Below are 21,573 nucleotides of genomic sequence, written 5' to 3'. Positions count from 1 at the left end.
CAGTCGCCGGAGATGATACGCGAGTCGACTAGCTTAAGCGGGAAGGAACCATTCAATTACTCATCTTTTGACTCCGAAAGGTACTGCACTAACTGCAGCTCGTTCGACTAATAATGCATCGGCACTTCGAAATCGCTTGGTTGCACTTTTAAACCCCCTCGCTCGATCACACCCGTGAACCAACGCGTAAACAAATGCGATTGATGCGATCGATCGAATTTGCGTGCAGTTATAGCGGTGTATGTGTGCAGCGCACGCGATAGGTGAATCTGTTCAAAATGGTGTCATCGTGGCGGCGGTTCAGAGCGGCTCGCACACGATTTGATTCGATTCGATCACATTGTGCATTGACTTGATTGAAATGCATCACGTGTCGGTGTACTGTACTTAACGGCAAGCACTGGACATCTGCCGTGCGCACGATCTGCGTTGTATCAAGCGGCATTATCTCATCGATATATTTGGCGAGTTATTAACCGAATGACACACTCCACCGAACGGCCCCGGGAGGTGAATCTTAGTATGGTGCACCGTTGAAAGTCAAGGTTGCTCTCAAATTACCTCGCGGAGTCCCGATACTGCCAGTGTCCAACCCTACCGCTACCTTTTCCACCCTAAGAACGATTGAACGCGACGGCACAGTTCAAAAGGGAGCAGTTGCAGTTGATGGTTGCGTAAAAATGAACAAAAAAACCTACAACACTCACTACGGCAGTTCCAATGTCAACTGTCGACATTTCAAGACTTATGGTGCGTAACGGAGCTCATAACCGTGGTAGCATTTCACACGCTTCTTCACGCAGAACATTCTGTCTAATCTGCCATGTGGGGAACAGTCGAGTTGTTACCGGTGCCACTAGAAATGGTCACCTTGCAGTAAAAGGCACATCAGTATCCTACATTGCGGTTACCCTCACCTGCATGGGACGTTTTGAGAACCCTTGGATGGTTCATATTGATTCTCCAATGAGAACAAGGGCAATTGCCATTTAAGATAAACTTAACTTAAATTAACATGATCCTGAGCATATTTCATAAAGTGATCGTATCGGATATGGATGGAATAGTTATTTCACCAATTTAATCGAACTATTTTTTAAATATTATTGGAGTTTTATAACATTATTGGATTAATAATTGGAGATTTAAGGGAGGTTGTGATATTTAGAGATATATTCACTAAATATGAAAAATAGCTCTTTTTTCACTTAGAATCGAGACAGGTTTACCATATGGAATTGAAGGTAGCAAGTGAATAATACTAGGTGAATAATAAAACTGTTTGTCAAACTATTTTCGAGAATAGATTGTTGTTTAGATCATAAATTCTAGAATAACATATACTTAATCAGTTGTGGTATTCTTAGTGCCCTGTTTAAATTGTGTCTAGTTAAGCTGTATTCTGGTGGACTATGTATTTAATAAATATCAAATATCAATAAAACAAAATACCTAGGTTTTCGCTCGTTGTTCGGGAAGGTATAAATCCAATAATTTTATTCCATATTTTTTTCCAGGACACGACGAATCATTTAACATTAACACAAATTATTTATCAACCTGATCAAATGAAAATTTATATACTCAATTCTATCTTAATTGATTTACTAATTTCATTTTTTACTTTGAAATGGTCAATTGAAATGGACATCCTGAAATGTATGTTTGAAAATTAGCATTTGAAGCTTACACACTAAGATCTTTCTCTTTTGAGGCAACTGTATTGCCGGAGTGATTTTTGCTAACACATGCAAACCTCGTATACTTTCAACATCTTCAGAACGTCTTAGATTGAAGAGAATGAATGAATCTTCCACTGCAAAAAATCGCAATAAAATTTTCCGTTAAACATTTATTCTTGATATCAGGAATTCCGTAAGTACTTCGGGGTCCGTAAGTACTTCGGGGAATGGGACTATCAAGTGCTTCGTTTGGAGCTCTTCGGTGTTATTGATTTAGACTCACAACTCTAAACTAGTTACTACAAATCACTGAACTAGTTTCACAAGTTCTTTGATTTTTTTAATGCTATTGCCATTATAAGACCAAAGTTACTACCGAAGTTCTTCTTTGGTTACGAAACAAAGAGTTCTATTAATTCAAATATTTGAAACTGAGCCTATTTTAAGGAGTATTTGAATAAATAGAGTACATTTTAATTTTCAAGCAATGTTTTTAAAATAGCATTTTTTTCCTGGTTTTCTAAGCTTTCAATCAATGTCAAAAATTGATATCGTCTGAAATTCTGGGTCATCAAAAACTACAACAAAAATTTGTTAGAACTATGATAAGGTATCTTCGATCAATATCTTCTTTGATCGATCTACTAATAACATTTTACAAACATGTGTTAAAAGCTTCGTTTAGCTTTCAGTCCTATATGTGGTATTCCAAAATTTAATACTTTTTTTAAATGACTTTAATCAAATTGTTTGGTGGTTTTGGGGGCAACTCCATAGTTTTACATTGGACTGTACGTAAGACAGTTTGATAGGCATAGAAAATGTCTTAAAACATTCGATTGAAGGATGACTTTCCGTTCCATGTACTCAATTTTAGTTACCGTCGTAGTAAAACCTATCAATTTTACAATGTTTTCCCACTTCTAGAGCGAAGGTTTGGTTGCCCATAAACTTCATTACACTTCCACAGTGTCGGCTCTTTCTGGTTCTTCGTGAGAAAATTGGTGACATTCGAGGTATCATCACGCATTCGGTAAGACCTTGTTGGTAAACTGCACAGTCACTTGCGTGGATGGGATTCGTTTCGCGTCGAAGTATAGAAATCCCATCAAACAGTACGATATGAGGAGTGTGGCGAATGAAAACCCCCGGGTTTCTTCTTCTTCTTTCCCTCCCCCAATCAATACACGACTTCGACTATTCTTGACGATTCTGACACCAAAGGCGCGTATGACGAAGATGAACTTGTTACCTTGGCCATTCCCAGCAATAAGCACCACTTAATAGCAGTAATGTGTCATCAATTATCTTCGAGGTCAATGTCAATGCTTGGGCACTGCAGTAGAAGAGGATCGTGAGATTTCGTTGCGAAGCTGTACGAAGTGGTAGAATCTTTATCGCCACTGACATGCACGCACACCGTTTTCGCACATCTGAGTCCCCACATGCAGTGCTTGTATTCGCACCGTCCTTGATTACGGGTGCAGCTTCCTCTCGCAGCAGGTTGCCAATAAATTAGGCTCTGATCTTTGATATTTTTCTCCCATTGCAGGCTCTGTTTTGTAACTTCTTTTTCACAACTTTATGCCATAACTGATTGGAACATTTCAACAATTGAGCGTTCCTGGTACGGAATGCCAGCACACGTTCAAAGTAACGCCCAATTTAACAACAATAAATATAATCCCACTCACGGTGCTTTACAGAATATGTAGAACCGGTTCCTTTTTGTATACCAGCTACCACAAACCGGTTAGAGTTGATAATAATTTCTCGTTTCCAGATAGGTTTACTTATCGGGCTGTTCCGAAATTTGGAAATTGTTACGCGCAAAAAAAAACACACACACACCCATACCCATTTAAATCCCGTGCTTCCCCGTTTTATGTCCTCTGTGAGGATCTGCATCGGAATGGCTTTCGTCTGAAACATAAACTTTGCATGTATCTAGTGACCTCTGGCATACGGGCTTGCACCTTGCAAAGTTGTTGAAATATAGATAAAAAAGAAACATAATCACTCGCATGATTGATGATTTGCATCAAAAGCTTTCTTTGCCGTTTACGATCGTGGTATGACAGATGGCAAGAGAAAGTTAATATCAGCAGGATGCTAATTTGAATACATTTGTACATGGGGCTTCGGTAGTCCTTAAAAAAACGATGTTTGCTTACAATATGTGCGAAAATTGAGCACAAAATTGTGTCCATTCTTAAAGCATTGCACGAAATATACCGAGATTTTGGACCACATCTCGCAAGCACATGTTCAGTGGGAAAATTTCCAATAATATCATGTAATATCATTTGGCGGGCAGGTAATCTATTGAATCAACATGATTTATTCACCAACCGACGTAAACTATTCGCCGTTGCTATTCTTTGCCAACTATCCGCCCAGACAGCTGTTGAGTACATCATCCAGTACCAGTATCGCCAGGTGTTGTTGTCGAAGACAGTGAGTGTTTGAGAGCTGAGGTTGATATGATTTACAACAGGAACCGCAAACTCTAAGGTGAGATACGGCTCATGCGGGGCTAGGTTTTACCAAACCACCCTGACCAGACCATAGGCTCGGTGGTGTAACAATCAAAACATTAATAAACACTTGGGCTGTTTGTGTTACCGGAGCTTCTTCTTCCTTTCGTTTGCAAACCAACAAACAATGATTACGCAACCCGAAAAAATGGCCGACACCTGTGGATCAGCGTATGGTGGATCATGTCTTCGTTCAGTATTGATAAACACGCTTTCCTTTAAGCGATAAGTCGATCCATTCGCAGCCTAATACCGACTAACATAGATTCCACCGATACGTAATCTTGCAAAAAACACAAAAATACACAAAAATAATGTGACACTGGTTGAAATTGCGATATTAAGTGCATATTAGCGTCTTTTGGTTGCGTATTCAAACCAGATTGAATCGAGCTGGTGCTAAATAGTATTTGTGAAATTTCTCGGGTTTTCTTTTGCGAAAGTGCATCTGCTAAGGGTGTATTCACACTCGACAGACGTCTGCGATAAGTGAGAAAAAGAAGGGCATTGGGACTAACTGAACCATATCGCTCAATATCTATCAAACACTTCCCAAATACTGCACGAGGAACAATAATGTTCTCGATTTTATAAAATGGCCATCAAAGTTTCGTAACTTTCTGTCCCAAAACTTATCTCCACTACTGTCCTCCATTTCGAAATCGGTCCCAATTTCCCATTGATGCTGTGGCTCATTCATCAAAAGCGAAGATGCGCTTTCCATTCCAGCCGAAATTTACTTTTCTGCGCACCGCTCTCAAACCAGGATAACCAGACATTGGAGTAAGTGGGCCACGAAACGGGCGAGGTTTAAAGGTCTGTGTGTAAAGGGTTGTCTTTTTGTGATGGAAATGCGCAGATACATAACCGAAACGAGGTGCATACCAACATAAAGGGTAAAAGGAGCCACCTCGCTCCACGCTTCTTGCATTCGATTATGCCACAGGGTTGGATACGACCCGGAGACCTACACGGGTCGCCAGTGCCTCTGTCCGATCGATTGCAATCAGCTTCATCCGAACGCACCGATACGCCAGACGGACGAAGCCTAACCTTGACTTATTTTCGGCATTTACGACGACGTTCGACGTTCGACGCCATGCACGCTTACGCCTGATCGCAGGTGATCATGATTGCGATAATGCTGTCCCCAGCGGTCCCCACCAGCACGTGGTCGTCGGTGAACACGCATGATAAACAAGTCACACTCACCGCAAACATTTGGAGATGAGAGCCATCTTCTTCAGCATAACAATGCATCCTCGAAACGATGACCGTAACGACTTGCTAAGGGTGCTTGACTATGAATACATATTTATATACAACGGGCATCACTTCAGCCCTGCGTCCTGTGCAGGTGCATGCTTCCTCACCGTCCGAGATGGGTAGGGCTCTGGCGCGTCCCATACGCGACCTGCACGTCTCCGCAAACATGGCGCGCCATCGCGCGATTGGAAACAGACAACGATGGTGATCGTGTGTGCTATAACCCGTGGCGAACATAAATAGTCGCCCGGCTTATTATGCTTGGCGATGAGACGTTTCACCAGTCGAATACAAATCTGTTACCGACAAATGCACGAAACATAAGCCGGGACTGTATCCGAATGTCGAATGTCAGCTTGAAAGAAGTTTAACCACTTTTTTCTCAGCTTTTCTCGCCTAAACGTTCAGTTTCGCTCATTACACAAACACGTATGTGGCAGCACACCCACTACTATGGACAAGCACTCGACCGCAGCCTCCGAGAGCTCCACCCGAGCACTTGCCAGCTGATATTGACTGTAAAGTTTAACAACATTTACAATCCAACTGTGAAATGCAAATGTTACGAGCTCTTTAACACAAAAAAACACACACACATACATAGCTTCCCAGCGACTTGTGTGCATTTCAAGTGACTATAGTGTATATTGGCCGAATGTGCCGACAAGTCTTCTCTCGTGTCGTCGTACCGCGTCGCTCTACCATTGAGCACATGGCATGGACAGGGGAGGGTTTTACGTTATTATTATTAATGAAACTGTCCGCCAAGTGCATTTAGCAAAAACCACTACACCACCGCCACGCGAGCCACAAAGCCGCTGCCCATTCGTTTGGCAGAAGATGCGACCTTTACGACGTCCGAGTCGCCTCATAGCGATGGTGGCTAGACGATTACCGGCTTTTCGAGGCAACGATGTAACCTCTGCATCCATACCGTCATTTGGTTTGAACTTTACCTCTTCCTCCTGTCCCGGCCCTGATTTCACTACTGTACTAAATGTACTTTCGGATTCACCCGGTACAAACAGGTCCGCTAACCAAAAGGAGATTTATTTTCCGATTCGTGAACCGGTGTGGGCATTGTCTTGGTACTAGCTGTTGCCAGCGAAACACATTAAACTGTTGTTTTAAACACATCTTTTCATTAAGTAAAATCGAGTTGGTGAATCACATAGACGTAAAAAAATCGAATACTGTTCAATCAATTAAAAATAATACAATACACGTTTATTTATACACACGATCAACGATTTACGTTGCTTCATCTTACGTTTAGCATGATTGTGACGATACACTAAAGAAATCTGCTTCGTGAGTATTGGTCGTTAATCTCCTCATTCTGGGACAAATATCATCGTGGAATGGATGTTTGCGAGTTTAAGTGAAACAGAGATGACTCAAAAGGTTCTCCAAAAGCATACCACCGACCAAATGCCAATCACCGTAGGCGCTACGTCACTTCTTCGTATTGATTCTCCTTGAAATGTTTGCGTGGATCTTGCAAGAATTTGTCCAAAAGTTTATCACAGTTCGAGTTGCTTGGTAGCACCAGCGATTCTTCGATTGTGCGTATGAAGTTGCTGTAAACATCCGTCCGAAATGTAAACTCTTCGATGGTCGAGTAGATAAGGTTAAAGATGGGCTGTGCCCGCGAATGGAAGTATCCTCTATTGCCGTGGATGATTTTCACCCCATCCGGAGCGTCGCACACGCTCATGTACATGCAATGGTCGGCGCGATAGTTCCAATCGCAAGGAAAGATATACAACCGGTCCGGATTGTAGTGGAACAGCACGTTCAGTATGTCCTGATCACCCCACACTAGTTGTAAACGATACTCGCGATATATCGGCAGTATGTGTTCCTCCCAGCGAAAGTCTCGCATTCGCGTAAGGTTCATCAACATGACACCTGAGTTCACTCCTAGCTCTCCATAGTAGGGATGCCGTGCGAAACGATTGTACCATCCGGCATTCGTATCTTCATGCTCCGGTGCCATACCGGCGAACTGAGATGCGTTGAAGCTCTGAAACATTGCCCATATTTCCTGTACTGGTGACAGAAACACGGTATCAGAATCAACGTACAACACCGCATCCAGATGTTGCAGTAGTGACTGAAACGAAGAAAAAGATTATTTGTTTCCCCTTCTTATAACAATGTGTTTTATCCAATCTTACCGGCAGGAATAGTCTTTGGGCAGCGCAAGGTTTAAACAGTTTCCTCCATTCGTCCTTGTTGGCTCGTGGAAACGTTAGGGAATGGATTTCGTAGGTAAATATTCGATCGGTTACTTCTTGCCAATCATTCAACTTTTCCATGAAATTTAACTTCAGCTTTTCCTCTGCTATCACCACAAAGCGTAGTGGGGATAGATTGCGATTAAACATTATTGCCGATTTGATCATATTGAGGGCTTCGTTGTGCCTTTCGTTGCATGCCACCACCACCACCGAAATCTCGGTGCCATTCGATGAACTAGCATAAGATTTTCTGCAATATGCGTTTCGATTTTCCTATATATTTATCGGTCTCATTAAATTATGCTCAACATGCAGGACATACCTTCCAATATCAGCATTTGATTGCCCATTTGGAAGACGATCAGCCGAATCCTGCTCGCCCAAATTGGGTCGGTCTCCAACCCGGTAGATGTAGTACAGAAGCAACAGAAACGATGCCGCTGCTAGCAACGCCACATATCGGAAGGTTCTCATTGTTCAGTGACTGGAGAAACCATTTGAGCATCGTCAACTGCCTTAACTCCTACACAGCGGAGGCTATCCTTGATTCGTTTTCATTTCCGTGACAAACACAATGTTCTAAATATGGCACTGGAATGCTATGAGCCTGAAATTTGCAAACACCTTACTGTTCTGTACGTACACAGTGTCAAGCAATTGCGAGCATGCTTTTCGCGAAGTATTTGTGCCAATATTAGCTATCGAAGAACTGCACAACTTTAAATTCAACAAATGCCGCACGTAAATGTAAATAATAATACAAATGAAACGCTCTCGTTCCTAGTTGTCAAAAAACCCACGTATTTCACTGCCTTTGCACAGCGGGTAGTTTGTTCATACACTAATAACAATTACATTTTAGGCCATAAATGATCATTTTCTTTACTTCATTTTCCGCAAATTTGTTTTTATAAATAGAAGCTCCTAATAATTAGAAAAACAGAAACATAAAAAAGAGGTAACAATTATTTTGGTGAACAGGTCCTATTGTGGGGTGGATTTGAACAGAATCGTAACATTCAACCCAGTGTGGTAAACTAAACGCAATGACAGCAAAAGTTTATCAACAAATATGGGGTTTTTTGCAAACCGTACAGAGAAGTGATTGAATATGCTCCAAAAAATGGAAAAACTGTGCTGTTGAATCATTACGGAAACATTAACAAACATCATTAAATGTTTGCATTGTGTTCCGTTCAAGTCTTAGCGCAGTAATCGAAGTGAAATCTCATTGGATTACTGTGAGGTAGGAACAATACAATAGTAACAGACGAAAGAAACAAAGGTGCAGTCGATAGAAGTATATCCGAAAGAAGGACTATCAGGCAACAATGTCGTCTGCACAACGAGCATTCGCTTCCAAGTTGACCAAGTAAGTATTTCCTCGTGCGTAACTTATCGGTAACGCCGTTGTGCTGCGAGTACGATCACCTCTAAGTGTAAATGACGTAAATGATACAAAATCAATACATTTTTACGCTCGCAGACACAATTCTTCAGATATCCGTAAGAACGTGGCGAACTACCAACTACTATCGAAAAGCGACAGCAGCTCTGTATGCTCGTCTTCGGTGAGTCATTACAAAATCTAGTTGGAAGATAAGAATCGTAAACTATGTTTTTGTTATCCATTTCACAGATATCACTGTGCGATCTCGTTGAACCGATCGATTATGAGGAGTTTCTGGCACAGCATAGTAACCTCTTGCAGAAAGATCACCTCCGATCGATCCTGGACTTTCCTTCCGGAGATGTGCAAGTGAGGATAGTGCCGCGTAAAATACGTACCATCGAACATGTTATTCCGAAGGAACCCTTGGAGGAATTACCCCTATACGTGCAGCACTGTGTCGATTGCTTCACAAGGCCTTGGAAGGTGGTAGAGTTCTCGGCACGGCATCACTCTAGCTCGTGTAGTACTCGTGAGCGAAAGGAAAAGGGTGCGCTAAGTCCCACTTCGTACCAACAGGAGTTTGAAATAGACCGAGATTTTAGTAATTTGGTATCGTTAGATGAATCGGTTACCTCCACTACTTTGTACGCCAGCGAAAGCTGCACCCCTAGTAGTCGTCAGTCGATTGCAAGCCTTTCGTCTGTGTCAACCTGTACCGATACGCTGACCCCACGTGGATCATGGGCATCGTTTGATCTGCGCAGCTCGGTCAATGACCCGCTGATTACCGGTGTTTTGGAACGGGTACCACCGGAAAGCGTTGACCAGAGCAATGAGAGCAAACGGCAGGAGGAACGACAACAGGCCTTATTTGATTTGTACGCGGATGGCGAAATAGAGGAATCGATTGAAAAACGAATGCCAGCAGAGATGCCGATGGAACATTTGGGTAATCGAATCCATGTGAAATGTCTTCACCTGAAGCTGGAACTGGAAGTAGAGCCTATCTTTGCTTCAATGGCTATATACGATGCTAAAGAGAAGAAAAAACTGTCCGAAAACTTCTACTTTGACATGAACCCAGAGTCATTGCGACGTATGTTGGTGAACCATGTACCTTTTGCTGATATCAGCACACAGGCTCGCGAAGCAATCTTCGATATTACGAATCCAAGCAATGAACTCTATCTCGTAATCCGGCTGGAAAAAGTGCTGCAAGGAGATATCAAAGACTCGGTGGAACCATATTTGAAGGAGGATAAAGATAAATATAAAGATAAAGCAAAATCGAATGCAGCCGACTACTGCGAACGGCTTGGAAAGTACCGAATGCCTTTCGCCTGGACCGGTATCTATTTGACTAGCATCTTCAATGGAGATGGCATGGAAAAGGATGATCGCGAAAGCATTGGTTCGGCATCGAGCTCGAATAGCTTGGATCGTAAATCGTCCACCAGCAGCTTTGACCAGTTCCGGAAAAGGGCCAGTGACATGGGGACGCTTACAAGGCGCGGATCATTGGAGAGAAAGATGGAAAAGCGTCGTTCATGGTCACCGGATGATTTTGCTAACAGCATTGAAACTTTTCGTCCTATCACGATCACCGTGGCGAGCTTTTTCAAGCAAGAGTCAGATAAAATGAAGGACGAGGAATTGTATAAGTTTTTACCGGAATTGAAACGACCGGCCGCACTGATGAAGAAGCACAAATGTATACCGGGTTCGATAAAAGTGGAGATAGCTCCGGCACCGGAAGAGCTAAAATATGCGTTGACACCAGAGTTGGCAAAAATCGAACCATATCCCGATGATCACTCTCGTCCAGTGAAGGAAATTTTAGAATTCCCATCAACACCGGTACTGAATCCTCATTACGCTTATCGTAATTTACTTTTTGTCTCCACGAAGGAGCTAAACTTCTCAACACGTGCCGGTTCGGCTCGTAACATAGCCGTGCGCGTACAGCTAATGGGCGGTGAAAAGCAATCCGATGCGCTTCCCGCTATATTCGGAAAGAGCTCCTGCTCGGAGTACAGTACGGAGGCTTACAGTGCTGTTAACTACCACAACAAACAGCCAACGTTTTACGATGAGATTAAAATTGAATTACCGGCGAATTTGAAACAAAACCATCACATTCTTTTCACGCTGTTCCACGTTTCCTGTCAGAAGAAACCGCAGGAAGTGCAAACCACCGTTGAAACACCAGTAGGATACACATGGCTGCCGGTGCTAAAGGATGGTGGTCATTTAAACGTGGGAGAGTTTAATTTGCCTGTAATGGTTGAAGAACCACCGAATAACTATTCCTTCATACCGCCTGACGTACAACTGCCTGGCACCAAGTGGTTGGACAACCACCGACAAGTATTCTCCGTTACAATCGATGCCGTTACATCCGTTCACGCACTGGATGATTATTTGGATAAATTTGTCTACCTTTGTGAATGTTTGGATATGCGCAAAGTTCCACCTCGAATCGGTGAAGGAAACATGGAAAAGGAGTTTAAGAAAACGTTGCAGGAATTACAAAGTGCCGACCAAGAACAATTAGTGAAGAATCTGCAAGTAATATTGGATAAGCTGATCGAATTGCTGGTAACAAGCTATAGGATTGGCGGGGAAGCATTGTCCCTCGGTCAAACAGTATTTGAAACTATCTGCCAGATATCGGACAAGATATTCGTAAGTATCAGGAAATTAATACTTTCTGGTGAAAATAATCCCTCTTATTTACCCGAAACGTCCACTTTCAGTTCCTCCAGCCTGAAGAACGGTACGGCCGACAAAACATACTTAGCACTTACATCCAATTCCAATGCAAAATTCCTCATCCGATGGATCCGAAGTGTAAACTGGGCTCACTGCAAATGCCTATTCGGCGACCTGCGTCGGCTGAAGAAATGAATCGTAGCACAAGCAATTCCGATTTGATGGCACTTACGGATCTTAATGCAAGTCGTACCGTTGATCGTGCGCTGAGTATGCGATCGGATGGTTGTTCTCCAGGATCGGGAGTGAAAGATGGATTGGTTCGACTGTTGCACGAAGAAATCGCTTTAAACTGGGTAGTAGCCAGTGGTTCTGCAGGCGAGCTATCCATGACCAATTCCTGGATGTTGTTTGAACTGATCGTGAAAAGTATGGTGGAACATTTGGAGCTTACGAATGCATTGAATTCTCCACGTAAAAGTCGCTTCCCGCATCAGTACACGGACGATATTGCCACACTGGTGCATCTGGTTACAACCAAAGTAGTTGGCTATAATAGTAGCGATCCCAAACTCGCTCAATCGATAAACTCCAGCTTAGCTTTCTTCATTTTCGATCTGTTAAGCATCATGGATCGGGGCTTCGTGTACGGATTGATCAAGACGTACTATAAGGTGATCATGACTAAAAGCTCATCTACTCCGGACATGATTCACTATAAGCTGGACTTTTTGCGAATCGTTTGTAGCCATGAGCACTTTGTGGCGTTAAATCTTCCCTTTGGTACTCCGTATACGGTTCTTTCTGCACCGTGCAGTCCTACTCCAAGCGTCACATCGAACAACAGTCAAAATTCGTACATAAGCGCCATGACTGGTAACGATCGCGCGCTGTACGCTGATTTGAGCGTCGAATTTCGACAGCAACATTTTCTGGTAGGTTTAGTTCTGCAAGAACTCTCCAATGTGCTGGACATTTCAAACACACAACTTCATGGGAAAGCAATACGTTGTCTGAGAAATCTCCTCACTTCACATGATCTGGATCCGCGCTATAGCGAGGTGGAAGCAAGAGCACGCGTTGCCGCCCTCTATCTTCCCTTGCTGGGAATTGTGATGGACGTCATACCACAATTGCATACTCCCGTGTCACAATCGCACGATCGTTTGAACACGATTGGGCAGCTGGACGATTACCAAGGTCCGGCAGCTTCTGTCCCGGCGACTAGTACGATCAGTCCGGAGGTAGCATTTGCCATCTCTGGAATCCGTCGTTACAGCTACGTTTCGGAAGCACCTAAACCAAAAACGGTACTAACAAATGATACCCGCAACTTGCTGGCCTGTTTTTTGTGGGTATTGAAGAATCTAGAACCAACCACTCTGATCAAGTACACGATGGGTTTAAGCCCGCATCGTGTTCATCAAATGCTACAGGTGCTGAATATTTGTATACCAAACTTTGAGTATCGTGGTAAGAAGCAACCCACCAGCACATCCAAACGAAACACTTCGAGCTTCCGCAAAACACCCGATATGCGCGAAAAATTGGAAGAATTTATTCGTGGCACGGGATCGGCTAGAAACGATCTCATCAACCGCCGTAAAGACGGGCGAAACTCGACGGAGAAGCTTCGCTGGAAGAAGGACCAAATTCGAACACAGTTTTACGACAGCAACATTAAGAACGAGGCGGAGTTGGAGATAAGCAATTTCATCGAAGGATCTCTGGCGACCGAAGTGTGTTTAACTATTCTGGACACATTGGAAATGATCGTACAGGTAGCGTCCTCTTCTGAAATGCACCACAATCTCCTGGGGACGGTACTGAAAGTGTTGCTGCATGCACTGTCCCGCAATCAGAGCACGTTGGCGCTGCAAAATCTATTTGCTTCCCAGCGCTCACTGGTATTCAAGTACCATAATCTGCTGTTTGACGAAGAAACAGATAACTGTGCGGATCTTTGTTTGCTGCTGCTGAAACATTGTGGTTCTCAACTGCCTACCGTGCGATCGCAAGCAGCGGCATCTTTATACTTGCTTATGCGTCAAAATTTTGAAATTGGAAATGTATGTATTATGACAGGATTAAGGTCCAAACTTAATATTAAATTTAATGTATTTTATTCTTATTTTCACAGAACTTTGCTCGTGTTAAAATGCAGGTTACAATGTCACTAAGCTCACTTGTGGGCACCAGCTCATCGTTTAGCGAGCAGTCCTTGCGACGTGCATTGAAAACGATTCTCGTCTACGCGGAATCTGACACAGATCTACAGGAGACATCTTTTCCCGAGCAGGTGCAGGATTTGCTGTTTAACTTACACATGATTCTTTCTGACACTGTTAAAATGAAGGAATATCAAGAGGATCCTGAAATGTTGCTCGATCTCATGAACCGTATTGCAAAGGGATACCAAAATTCTCCAGATCTTCGCCTCACGTGGCTTGAAAACATGGCGAAGAAGCACACGGAGCGTGCAAATCACACGGAAGCGGCAATGTGTTACGTGCACAGTGCCGCTCTTGTAGCTGAGTATCTTAGTATGCTGGAATCTCAAACTCATCTACCGGTTGGTGCCGTCTCGTTCAAGCATATTTCCCCGAATGCCCTAATGGAATCAGCCGTTTCGGACGATGTTGTAAGCCCCGGAGAAGATGGAATATGTCTCGGTAACAGCTTCACCGAGGGAGGCCTAAAGCTACTGCTCGATCATGCGGCCAGCGCATTCCAGGCCGCCGGCATGTATGAAGCAATGAACGATGTCTACAAGGTGTTGATACCGATTTGTGAAGCCAATAGAGATTTTCGCAAATTAGCCCAAGTGCATGGCAAACTGTTGGAAGCCTTCAATCGCATTGCTCAGTTGCAGGGAAAGCGCGTGTTCGGCACGTACTTCCGCGTAGGTTTCTATGGCGCAAAGTTTGGCGATCTCGATCAGCAAGAATTCATTTATAAAGAACCGACACTCACAAAACTGCCGGAGATTTTCAGTCGATTGCAAAATTTTTACGCCGATAGGTTTGGCCCTGACGTGGTTCAAATCATTAAGGATTCGAATGCAGTTGAAGTCGCGAGCCTGGACTCTGAAAAGGCCTACATACAAATTACGTACGTGGAACCTTACTTTGAAACATACGAACTGCGCTACAGGGAAACGTATTTTGAACGCAACTTTAACATAAGTAAGTTTTGGATGGAATGGATACAATGTGATTGGTGATTGTGATTTAATATTTGTCTCTCTTACAGAACGTTTCATATTTGCTACACCGTTCACGAAATCCGGAAAAGCACACGGCGATTTGCATGAGCAGTGTAAACGCAAAACTATTCTAACCACCGCAAACCACTTCCCGTATGTTAAAACACGCATACAAGTAGTGCATCGGCATCAAATCGTGCTGGAACCCATCGAGGTGGCTATCGAAGATATACAGAAAAAGACTGCCGAGCTCGCAGCCGCTACGAATCAGGAACCGGCGGATCCAAAAATATTACAAATGGTGCTTCAGGGCTGCATCGGTACCACCGTGAATCAGGGCCCAATGGAAATGGCTCTCGTGTTTTTGTCGAACATCGCTAATGGTAACACGATTCCGACTAAACATCAGAATAAGTTGCGACTTTGTTTCAAGGATTTCTCTAAAAAGTAAGTAATTGGCAACTGGATGATAGGCGGTAATGTTTCAATTTCCTTGGCTTTTTCACATTTGCAGATGTGCCGATGCGCTGAAAAAGAATCGTAATCTTATTCTATCCGACCAAAAGGATTACCAAAAGGAACTGGAGCGAAATTATCAGGTATTTACAGAGCGACTGGCTCCATTGATTACTATTAGTCCATCTCAGGCCCAGGGATTGGTAGCGGTGAAGAACGACCTACACAATAATAACCGATTGACCTGTTCCCTTCGATTCTAAGATTTTTTTTAAGCAGTTTACGATCATCCATGGCATTACAACGCTCTCTTTTATTTTTGTGTTCATTATATTTCATTGGTAATTATGTATCAATGTATGAATATCGATCATTTCAATATGGTAATAGTTATATATCAACAGTAGAATACCAAAAACGTATCATCACTTTTTCATCAAAGTGGAATTTTGGTAGAGTTCCATCTGGCATAATTAAATTATTCTCAGCTGTGTTGGCATTAAGTTTTTGGGTGTAATAATATAGATTCACAGCGCAGTGGCATAAAGTGAAACATTATGCGAATAACGGCTCTCTACAGATTTAAATAATTTACCTTTAATACCATCAAAGAATTAATTTCTTACCATTAATATACACTTGAATATTGGTTTTTAATTTGTATTAAAATCAAAAAAGCACATAAAAGCGCTTGTGTGCAATCACAAACATTTGATTTATTATCGCTCTGTGTTTCTGATCAATCAGTGCCAAAGATTTATTACATGAGAAGTGATGTCTCTCTACATTCATTATTTGATTGAATTCTTGATTTATAGAGCGCACATTGGCATGGTATAAGAACTATTGATAACAAATGAAGAAAATTTGTCTATACTCTTAATAACTTTCAATACTTGTGAATGCGTGTGAGTATTGTAACGTGTGAATTTATCTTTGCAATATACGAATATGGTTATTAATTTTCGTTCTAAATTACCCTTATATTTAGTATTATAAAATCTGATCTTCGAAGAGCATAAAGGAAGACCAGGAGGCACTCCACATTAACTTGAACTGTAACTTTGATGCAAATATCAAAATCGTAGAATGACAAACAGTTCGCTATTGCACAATAATGAACAAATTAAGGGTGAGCTTTTCTATCAAAAATATCATGGCAATAAATTACAAACATTAATGGTAAACGTAGAATTTCTTTCATCCGAACCACCGTGATCAGGGCATTGGGATTTTTGATTTTCTATAAACCAATAATAACTTTCAACTGTTGTAATGCATGTTATTTTATGCTTTCATACTCAATGCATAAACATAATGCTAGTGATATGGGGAAACCAGTTCAAAGCTAAGACATAGTTTCAGTAAATGAATGTTTTTACTCATATTTTACTAGTCGTACAATGAAAGAACATAAGTTATTTGGCAAACACATGTTAGGTACGCTATTTAGTGACTATCTATATGGCAACTGTTATTGATCCGCTATATAAATGAGTTTATAAAAACCAAGTTAGGTTTGATTAGGTTGAATAAATTAAATAGAAGCTAATTGAGAGAGCTCTTACAGCACCAAATAAAAAAATTGTGCGATATATGTATTTATGCCATCCAGGCCATGGTGAAGTTATGAAAACCTTTTCGATTATAGTTCATCATCGAAGTGGTGAATGTTTTGCAGATGATCGCCATAATCTGTTGCTTCACTACCAACGAAGATGTCGTATTTATCGATGATCTCCTGGTGTGACAAACGATTGTCATGATCATCATCACTGGAGGCAAATAGGTGAGCTACTTCGTCGCTTGCTACCTCACTGTAAAGAAACAGAAATGCAAACATAATCTAACAAGTTTAAGTCATAAATCGTCATGCAGAAACTTACTCATTGCTCGGTACAACCCATGAAAGGATTTCATTCCCGCTCAGGAAACCGTCGTTATTCTTATCAAAGTCTTCCTTGAACTTGTCCATTTCGACAATCAACCATTCCTTGTCATGATCCTTCGCATTGTCTCCAACAAACTCCTGGAAATCGATACGTCCGTCTTTGTTCGTATCCTTGTCGCGTAGGGTTTGTTGCAGAATGATCGGTAGCATTTGGGGGAACTCTTCCGGTGAAATGAATTGAACGAACTCGATTGAATCCAACTTCCCGTCCTGGTTGGTGTCGGCTGCTTCAAACATTTCCTTGTCGTCTTGAATTAGCTTACGTTCCTCATCGTTTCGAGGTTCATCGAATGGAAGACGAACGCCTTCCTCGTCTTCACTATCCATTCCATATGTTTCCTGGAGATATTCCTCCCACGTAACCGATTCGTCGTTATTCAAATCAACGTCTTCGAACCTCTCCGACGCCTCTTCTTCAGCGAGGCTCTTGAAAGACCGCAGAATCCATGCTTTGAGTTCGTGCCGATCGACATAACCGTCCGAATTTTGATCCATTTTTACCACCAACACAGCGAGCCGTTTCTTCGACTCTTCTGGTGAAAGATTATCAAACTCTTCCGCTTCCTTCACACTTCCGAGGATCGCTTCATGATCGAACTCCGAAAAGTGTTCGCCACCTTCCATATGATGCGCATCTCGTGGTGCGTATGCTCCGTCCTCGGTGCGTTCCTTGGTTGCCGTGTGTGTATGAGTGTGTTTATGCGTAGCCGCGCACTGAACGCACACGGCTATTAGTAGAATCGAGAGAGCCGATAGCCACATAACGCGATCCATCCTACAGAATCTTTTTCACAAATGCTTGTAGCTGCTAACTAATGTCGTAGAATTCCTTCCTTCAATTACGATTACGTAGGGCTTGCTCAAGTTGAATGATTTGCTTCCTTTGGCACCATTAGGAACCGGGTGGTGCGTAGGGAGCTTTTTTGTTACAACACCTTAAAATTAGAGTAAACAGAAATACGATACGAGATGTTGCTGCAAAGCTTGTTCGGAATGCTTAAAAATATGTCAAACTTTTTTTTTTGTGTGGAAGCTGTGTTGTCAAATCAGGGTTGAAGAAAACTAAGAAAAGATACGCATCCCAGTCAAAGTAAATTGTCTGTTCTCAGTTTGCTTTAGATATTTTGAAAAAAAATCCGAAAGAATCGGGTATAATTTTAATCAAAGGGATCTTGAAATTTAATCGTACCACAGAATGTACTAGGCAAGTTTTGGTGCATGTAATGAAATCCATGTTTATTTGTTTAACGTTGAATAGATGGTGGCAATAAAATACAAGTTACTCCAGAACCTTACATAAAGTATAACCAAATAAAAGTGTGCAAGTTCATGAGGAAAATCTTGTCCGCTTTTCACATTGTTGCTCATACTATGCTTCCGATTGAGTGTATCGTTATTTCCGACATAACTACACTCTGCTATTCTAGACGTTCGCCTAAAGCTAAGAATTGTGTATCGTTTTCTTCTCGCTCCAAAGCCCGCAAGTATTTTCTACGTTCTTCCACTACCAACTCCACATCAATGCCATGCTTAAGAGCCACTTCTAGTGCTTTGTTCCATCGATGCATCCGTAGACAAAATCGAATTGCTTCCGGAATGCGCTTGTTGTGCATGAGAATGATTTCAGCCTCTTGAATGCGACCATTCATGATCGAGTTTTCTGCCATGTGTTCCGGGCCTGACAGAGGTAACGATTTAATATAATTTAAATAATTCACCTTATCAATTTGTAAAGAGGCGGAAAATGCTTCCTCGCTTATTTCTAACTGATTTCGCTTTGAAGCCATTGCTGCCAGAGTGGCCCATAACAGATGGTTCTGTGCTAAGCGACACAGCTTCAGGGCTCGATCCCACTGGTTCTCTGCAAACAGTTTGTGAAGAACTACGCAGTAGGTTTTCACCGATATGGTGAAAATTGCACCAGAGCTACGAAACGTTATGTTTGCTCCTTCAAAATTCTCTAGAGTTATGTTTTTACCGAACTCGCTGGTGTCATATGTAAAGGAGGTCAACGCAATCAACGTCGGATCTCCACAGGCTTCTCCAGGACAATACCAAACACTGTAGCTGAGGTCATGCAGTCCTACTAAAATATTCGTATCAGATGACCACATCGTTGTTGTAACCTGGGTTCCAATTTTGTGCATTACGTATTCCGGTCCACTGTGCACGCTTGTAATGTACAAATCTTGATTGGCATCAATGAACACTAGATACTGATCATCCGGATTACCGTAACGGCATACAGCTACCTCTACTATGGGGGATTTGCTGTGGATGCTGTATGGTTCTTCCTGCCGTGTGGCACCAGGCAGCAGATCGAACACATGTACGATAGTTTGATCGGAATGGTCGCGTATGGCCAAGGAATCCATTCCTAGTGATATGCAACGTCCATTCAGGTGAGGTATTTGCGCCTGAGATCCAGGAAACCGAGGATTCAAATGTAATCGTCCGGTGTACGTGTAAATCCAGATGGAGTTGTAATCAACCAAGATGAAATGTCTGTGAAGAAAGAGAAAAACGCATATTTAACGACACTAAGATAGCACGAACGGTTGTCCACCTACTTTTTTCCAAGCATAATAATGCGAATATCACTTCGGCCATCAATGATGATCGGGGTATTTATGTAATGTTCATTGAAAATGTGCACTTGATGATTCGTAGCTACCACTAAATGGCCGTATCCTAGTTCCCATTTGATAATCCTTTCAGAGAAATCCAACGTGTCGCTAGTGCGTACCACAATGTCTTGCAATTGGATCGTTTTTCGCCCAGTGGTGATTGCTTTCAGGTTTCGATTTCTTAGCTCACGTTCGATAATGTGCCCGAAGAGCAAAGACCCAGTGCTAGTAGAGGACACAATTTGCGTGCTGTCTGCGGACCACACTATGTTAAACAGCGATCCAACCACTTGCTGATTAAATCTTACGATACTGTGACTCCACTGCAAAAAGAACAACAAACAATGATGGATTATTTCCACGTGAATGCGGAATTGCAAATAATTTATCTCCAACTATTACCCCCGTGTAATGGGAGAGCTTCAACATGTTGAATCCTCCGATAGCAAGCAGTTCCCCATCTGGGCAGAAATCAATCGATGTGATAGCATAATCATCAGCGACACTCGTATAAATGTTCGTCCCTAAAGTGTCCCATATCTTATATCGACAGTCCTCGCCACCAGTTCCGATCATACTCGTGTTGTTGGACCACGACAGACACAGGACCAACCCATCGTGTGCTCTCCATTTCGTTAGCTTACTGTTTGCAGCCAGCGGTTTGACTGCAACAAACGGTCCTTGGCAATACACGATAGCCGTAGCATTGGGAGACCATCTAGCACATCGGATTTGCCCTTCGTTTTGCACAACTGTGGACCGGAGCATTCCTGAGCGGGACCAAATTTTGATGATACCATCCTCACCGGCAGTGAGCAAACCGGCACCGTCGGGGCTCCAGCGAGCAGTTACAATCGGTCCGGTATGCGCCGATACATTGCGTTCGATGCGTGCACTTTTATTCAATATTACAAACCGACCATCCGCACCGGCTATCAGCAAGGATTCGCCACCTTTACTGCCACCAGGTGCACTTGCTCCCGGTGTACCCAATCCGGTCCCTTTACCAATGAGCCAATGCAAATCTGTTGTTGCGAATCCATCGGGAAGTTTAGCCACTTGGACCATTTCCCGATTAGTCGAGCTCCACTTGTACACCTGTTGATCTTCACCGCAACTGTATATGTCTTCATTGTTGCTCCAACCAAGTGCAGCAATAGCTTCTTTCAGCTTAGAATCTTTAGAAATGTAAGTCTTGAACTTCATCGTTTCTATTCTTCAAATATGATTCCGTACCGTCTTTCAATATTCATCTAAACAACGGGCAATGTTTGCGTTATGTTGCATAATTTGGTGTCATGGCAACGGTATTCAGAAATTCACAGACATGATTTGTTGCGTTTTTTGTATTATTTCATTTTACTTTATTTCATAATTCATAAACTTGGAATCTAGGAACTGTGTTGCATTAATGTCAGCTAAGATATTGCTTAAATTTGCTGCAACGACATCTTTTGTTCATTTCATCTACATAAAACATACTTCTTCGCCACAGCATTAT

At 42.4% G+C, this 21,573-nt stretch overlaps 4 protein-coding genes across 5 annotated transcripts; 1 reads left to right on the top strand and 3 right to left on the bottom strand.

Moving 5' to 3' along the window:
* Nucleotides 1–6,716: 6,716 nt before the first annotated feature.
* Nucleotides 6,717–8,475, bottom strand: LOC128303827 (glucoside xylosyltransferase 2). 2 transcript variants are annotated; one of them, XM_053040905.1, is made up of 4 exons: nucleotides 8,372–8,475; nucleotides 8,051–8,307; nucleotides 7,666–7,978; nucleotides 6,717–7,601 (listed from the first exon to the last, which is right to left on the bottom strand). In XM_053040905.1, the coding sequence occupies exons 2-4, from the start codon at nucleotides 8,200–8,202 to the stop codon at nucleotides 6,936–6,938; spliced, it is 1,131 nt and encodes a 376-aa protein (XP_052896865.1). In that variant the 5' UTR covers nucleotides 8,203–8,307; nucleotides 8,372–8,475; the 3' UTR covers nucleotides 6,717–6,935. The 2 variants fall into 2 exon arrangements, with proteins under 2 accessions (XP_052896865.1, XP_052896864.1); XM_053040904.1 differs by having other exon boundaries at nucleotides 8,051–8,432.
* Nucleotides 8,476–8,980: 505 nt separating this feature from the next.
* LOC128300190 (dedicator of cytokinesis protein 7) lies at nucleotides 8,981–16,260 on the top strand. Its single transcript, XM_053036171.1, has 8 exons — nucleotides 8,981–9,100; nucleotides 9,215–9,299; nucleotides 9,368–11,806; nucleotides 11,878–11,980; nucleotides 12,023–13,902; nucleotides 13,974–15,018; nucleotides 15,086–15,485; nucleotides 15,553–16,260. The coding sequence occupies exons 1-8, from the start codon at nucleotides 9,060–9,062 to the stop codon at nucleotides 15,755–15,757; spliced, it is 6,198 nt and encodes a 2,065-aa protein (XP_052892131.1). The 5' UTR covers nucleotides 8,981–9,059; the 3' UTR covers nucleotides 15,758–16,260.
* Nucleotides 16,261–16,661: 401 nt separating this feature from the next.
* LOC128300191 (reticulocalbin-2) lies at nucleotides 16,662–18,397 on the bottom strand. Its single transcript, XM_053036172.1, has 2 exons — nucleotides 17,381–18,397; nucleotides 16,662–17,311 (listed from the first exon to the last, which is right to left on the bottom strand). The coding sequence occupies exons 1-2, from the start codon at nucleotides 18,217–18,219 to the stop codon at nucleotides 17,140–17,142; spliced, it is 1,011 nt and encodes a 336-aa protein (XP_052892132.1). The 5' UTR covers nucleotides 18,220–18,397; the 3' UTR covers nucleotides 16,662–17,139.
* Nucleotides 18,398–18,863: 466 nt separating this feature from the next.
* LOC128304788 (intraflagellar transport protein 80 homolog) lies at nucleotides 18,864–21,278 on the bottom strand. Its single transcript, XM_053042022.1, has 3 exons — nucleotides 20,475–21,278; nucleotides 20,016–20,395; nucleotides 18,864–19,950 (listed from the first exon to the last, which is right to left on the bottom strand). Exons 1-3 carry the CDS (start codon nucleotides 21,276–21,278, stop codon nucleotides 18,864–18,866), a joined length of 2,271 nt encoding a protein of 756 aa, XP_052897982.1.
* Between the last annotated feature and the right edge of the window lie 295 nt (nucleotides 21,279–21,573).

The sequence above is a fragment of the Anopheles moucheti genome, chromosome 3, assembly GCF_943734755.1.
Source record: "Anopheles moucheti chromosome 3, idAnoMoucSN_F20_07, whole genome shotgun sequence".
NCBI classification, from domain to species: domain Eukaryota; kingdom Metazoa; phylum Arthropoda; class Insecta; order Diptera; family Culicidae; genus Anopheles; species Anopheles moucheti.
This window is presented reverse-complemented; position numbering and strand designations above follow the sequence as displayed.